The sequence below is a fragment of the Salvia splendens genome, unplaced genomic scaffold (genome assembly GCF_004379255.2).
Source record: "Salvia splendens isolate huo1 unplaced genomic scaffold, SspV2 ctg269, whole genome shotgun sequence".
Taxonomy (NCBI): Eukaryota; Viridiplantae; Streptophyta; class Magnoliopsida; order Lamiales; family Lamiaceae; genus Salvia; species Salvia splendens.
Genome location: NW_024598907.1, coordinates 1 through 4,656, shown reverse-complemented (window position 1 = coordinate 4,656; position 4,656 = coordinate 1). Strand labels below are relative to the sequence as shown.

Here is a 4,656-nt window from a genome sequence, read left to right as displayed (position 1 = left end):
TCCTCAAGACTGCACATCCCCAGCCGAACCGTCCACTCAATCAGACTCATACTTATGTCTCCTCCAAACAACCTAAAACTTATAGAAACCACATCTAAATCCGTAGTCACCCTAAACCGAAATGTGGTAAAGAATTCCCTTGCTAGCCTAACACAGATATCTGGGTTTTCATTCGACAACAACCATTCAAATCCTAATGCCTGCAAATAGGCTAGAAACTGCTCTCGGACACCCAACTCATCCAAAGAGGGATAATGCATTACCTTTCCGCATTTGACGTCCTTATTCCCATCATCCATGCTGTCAAAAACATCCTGCAGCTTCTTTGATTCAAAAAGCTTCATCCGCTATCTCGTCAGTGAAGTCCACTGTCCACCTCCGGTACCTTAATCTCTCTACCGGTGGGTGGACTAACTCCCGATGATCTTCCAGAAGCTGTTGTTTGGCGTACTCCTCATCCTTCAAAGAAACATCGCTTTCGGAGGCTGATTCGGCACCAGCCGTATACTCGTTGTCGCTCAACTCCCTTCGGCTCGGCGGAGTTCTCTGAGCAGCTTCCCTGATGACTATTCTAGTATTTACTACTCGAGTCTTCTTGGTGATCGATTTCTTCTGAATTGGAGCCTTCCCCTTCCTCTTTCTTGCTTGTTGATATCTGGCTTCCTCCTCCGCTTGAGTTAAGGACTCATCCTGGGCAGTAGGACTTGACTCAGCTTCTTCGCCTTGGCCACCTTGTGCCTGAGGGGCTTCATCGATTTCCATATCAGCTTCCTCCAGGTCAGTAGCAGGTAGAAGCTCCTCCCCAGGTTTTGTGGGAGTGGGTCGTTCCCCTTCACTTTCAATTTCTACCGGAGTTTCCGCTGTGTTTGCCTCGGCTTTGCTAGCTGCCCATTTTCCCAGGCATCTCTGTGACACCCTTGTTGGTTTAGGCCGGTCTGCCTTCTGATCGCCTTTCAAAATCAACTGCCTCTTGACGGCCTTTGGTTTTACTACTGGAGGCGCTACTGGGACGGGTACTTCAATATCCGGTTCTGTTTCCTTTGCTTCCGTTTCCTGTTCTTCAATAGATGTATCACCCCTCTCTGCTTCTGGCTGGGGTGATTCCAGCATTATCTCTTCTTCCCTAGCTTGGCTTTCGTCTGCTCGGTCTCCAGGCTGGTAGGCTGGGCCTTCTGGTACACGTACTACCCCTGTCTCTTCACTCTCTCCTACTGCCCCCAATGCGAGGTCTAGACCCTCAGCCATCGAGGCCGTGCCTTCTTCTCTTTGGTTCACCCTGTTCACAATCGAATCGAACTCCTCGTCAGTCATGAGGTTCCGCTTCTGGGCAGATTCGTTCAGATCTATCTCCCCTCTTGCCACTTCGTGATGGACGGTTTCTGTGACCGGCGTCTCCTGAGCTGCACTTCTTCCCTCTTGGCCTTGCTTCTCCTTCCTCAGCCTTTGCTTCCTTTCTTCTGGATTAGAATCGTAATAGGCCGCAATAGGGTTAACATCCATGGGCTCTGTCTCTTGGTGGCTCGGAGAGGGTTCCGAGGGTTCTGACGGTGCGGCTGCAGTGGGAGATTCCTCTTCTTGTGGAGTCGTTGGGGAAGTCGGCATGGTAGATGGAGGTTGTGCCGTGGGCTGCGCGCTTGTCTCTGATGCGGTTACTGTCGGGCTTGCTCCGGTCACGCTCTCCTGTCCTCCGATTCGGCTGAAATTTGCCAACTCCGCTGCCCAATTTCTGGTCAGATCTTGCAGCCTAAGAAATTCCGCCATTGCGTCTAAAGAGATCATCGCTGGTGCTTGCGGAGCCGGCTCTGATGGTTGTGGGTTCGGCGGTGGTTGGGTGGACGGTGGTTCTTCTCGCGGCTGTTGTGTTTCTGGGACCTCTTCATGGGGGTTTGATTTTTGTTGCGAATGCTTTCCTTCCCATGGTTGAAAACGGTGATTGGGTGATGGAAAGTTGGGTTCGATTTCTGGTGGAGATGGAAAGGAAATTTGGAAGAGAGAAAATGGAAATGAGGGTTTGTGAGGGAGAATGGGAGACGGTATGGTTATTTGGGAGAGAGAGTGCAGTTGTAGGTCACTTCAACCGGCATTTGGCGGTTCCAGGTAGCCCTTATCACGTGTCGGAGACGGTTGAGCGGGCTGCCTTCTGATTGGACAATGCTCGTCCTTTCGCTGCCTCACCTGCAAAGCTGCAAAAGCCATAATTCAAATTTCCCCCTATTCTTACCTAATACAGAAAATAGTTAAAATAAGCACTTAAATAAAATTGGAGTTGCACCAGATAAGTAATCTCGTGGTCAATACATACTCCAAAATAATTAAGGCCCGGAAATATTTTTTGGATTTTTAGAAATTATATTACATGGGAAAATTAACTACGTATTTACAATATTTACATATCTCTTAGGCAATTTGGAACTCTACTTGGCCAGTATATGGAGACTTTCAAAAGAATTGGCCCAGTGGAATTCCAAATTCCTATCCTACTGGTCAGTATGCGGCCAAAGTACGTGGTTGTAGTGGAATCTTATGCACTACACCCACCTCACTATTCTCCGTAAATATTTTCAGCCTATGTCCATTCACGATAAAAGGTTCAGAGTTAAGAAGACTCCCTGAAATTTCCACCGCGCTATTAGAACGGAGTGCAGTTATGATATAAGGCCTTGTCCATTTCGACTTGAGTTTCCCAGGCATGAGCTTCAGTCTCGACTGGAAGAGTAGTGCTTTCTACCCAACATGGAGATCCTTGGTCCTCAGATTCCTGTCGTGCCAAAATTTGGTTCGCTCCTTGTACCACATGGCTGAGTCGAACGATTCCAATCAGAGTTCCTCCAACTCCTCCAACTGCAGCTTCCTTTCCTCTTCACAGGCTGCAGCATCCACATTTACTTGATGTACTGCCCAGTATGCTCGGTGCTCAATCCCAACTGGTAAGTGGCACATCTTTCCAAAAACAATCCGGTACGGGGACATTCCTATGGGGGTCTTGTAGGCTATACGATAGGCCCATAGAGCATCCTCTAACCTTGCACTCTAGTCCTTTCTCGAAGGGTTGACAGTCTTCTCCAAAATCTTATTTATCTCGCGGTTAGAAATCTCCGCTTGACCGTTTGCTTGTGGATGGTAGGGGCTTGATAGTCTGTGGTCCACACCGTATTTATTCATTAAGGATTCAATTGTGCGATTACAGAAGTGTGTACCTTGGTCTGATATGATCGCCCTTGGCACTCCGAACCGGCTGAAAATATGACTCTTCAGAAACTTGGCCACCTCCCTTGTTTCACACGTGCTTGTGGCCTTGGCTTCTACCCACTTGGAGACGTAATCCACTGCAACTTGAATATACAAATTGCCATAGGACGAAGGAAAAGGACCCATGAAGTCCATTCCCCATATGTCGAATAACTCACAGACAATTACCAGAACTTGGGGCATCTCATCTTTTGCAGATATCCCACCGGTCAGTTGACAGCGCTCACAACTTCTGCAGAACTCGTACGCGTCCTTGTTGAGCATTGGCCAATAAAAGCCGCTATCCAGAATCTTCCTTGCCGTCTTCTTAGGACCGAAGTGTCCTCCACATGCCAAGGAGTGGCAATGTGTCAATACGTCCCTTTGCTCCCAGTCAGGAACGCATCTCCTTATCACTTGATCGGATCCCACTCTCCACAGATAGGGGTCGTCCCAAAAGTAGTATTTTGCTTCACTCTTGATCTTCATTCTTTGGGCCTTGGTAATACTCGGTACTTCTGGCAGCTCTCTAGTCACTAGGTAGTTGGCTAAGTCTGCATACCATGGTTCTTGCCCTACCTTTTCTTTTCCTTTTGCTGTATCGTACTGGCCAGTAAGCTTCATCACTTCTTCCCAGTCAATTTTCCTGACCTCAAAAATTACCTCACATAAATGTCCTCTGGAAACTTGTCGTGCACCTCTTCGCTGTTTCCATCTTGCACTATTCTACTCAAATGGTCTGCCACCTTGTTCTCGACTCCTTTCTTATCTTCCACCTCCCAATCAAATTCTTGTAACAAGAGTAACCATCGGATCAAACGGGGTTTGGATTTTTTCTTGGCAATCAGATACTTAATCGCTGCATGGTCAGTATATATTGATGACCTTGGATCCCAACAGTATGGCAGGAAACTTCTCGAAAAATACACCACTGCCAGCATCTCCTTTTCAGTGGTATCGTAATTCCGCTGGGCTTGATTCAGAGTCTTAGATGCATAAAAATTACGTACCTCTCCCATCGATCTTCTGACCAGTACGGCTCCCACTGCATAGTCGCTGGCGTCACACATTACTTCGAAGGGATAGTCCCAGTCAGGAGCCCGTATGATAGGTGCGGATATCAGCTTTTCCTTGAGAAGGTTTGAAAGCAGCCTTGCATGGCTCATAAAATGAACTCCACTTCATTCTGAAGAAGTCGGGTAAGGGTTGGGCGATCTTTGGAGAAATCCTTGATAAATCTTCGATAAAATCCGGCGTGCCCCAGAAAACCCTTATCCCCTTCTGACAGTCGGGAATGGCAATTTGGATATTATCCACCTTGGCTCGATCCACCTGGATTCCTCTCTCTGAGCCGTGTCCTAGAACAATCCCCTCGGTGACCATAAATGACACTTCTCAAATTCAAAACCAGACTTTTTGCTTGACACC

At 47.7% G+C, this 4,656-nt stretch overlaps 1 protein-coding gene across 1 annotated transcript; it reads right to left on the bottom strand.

Moving 5' to 3' along the window:
* Positions 1 to 330: 330 nt before the first annotated feature.
* Positions 331 to 1,761, bottom strand: LOC121789527 (retinitis pigmentosa 1-like 1 protein). The gene is made up of 2 exons (XM_042187968.1): positions 1,257 to 1,761; positions 331 to 1,208 (listed from the first exon to the last, which is right to left on the bottom strand). The coding sequence occupies exons 1-2, from the start codon at positions 1,759 to 1,761 to the stop codon at positions 331 to 333; spliced, it is 1,383 nt and encodes a 460-aa protein (XP_042043902.1).
* Between the last annotated feature and the right edge of the window lie 2,895 nt (positions 1,762 to 4,656).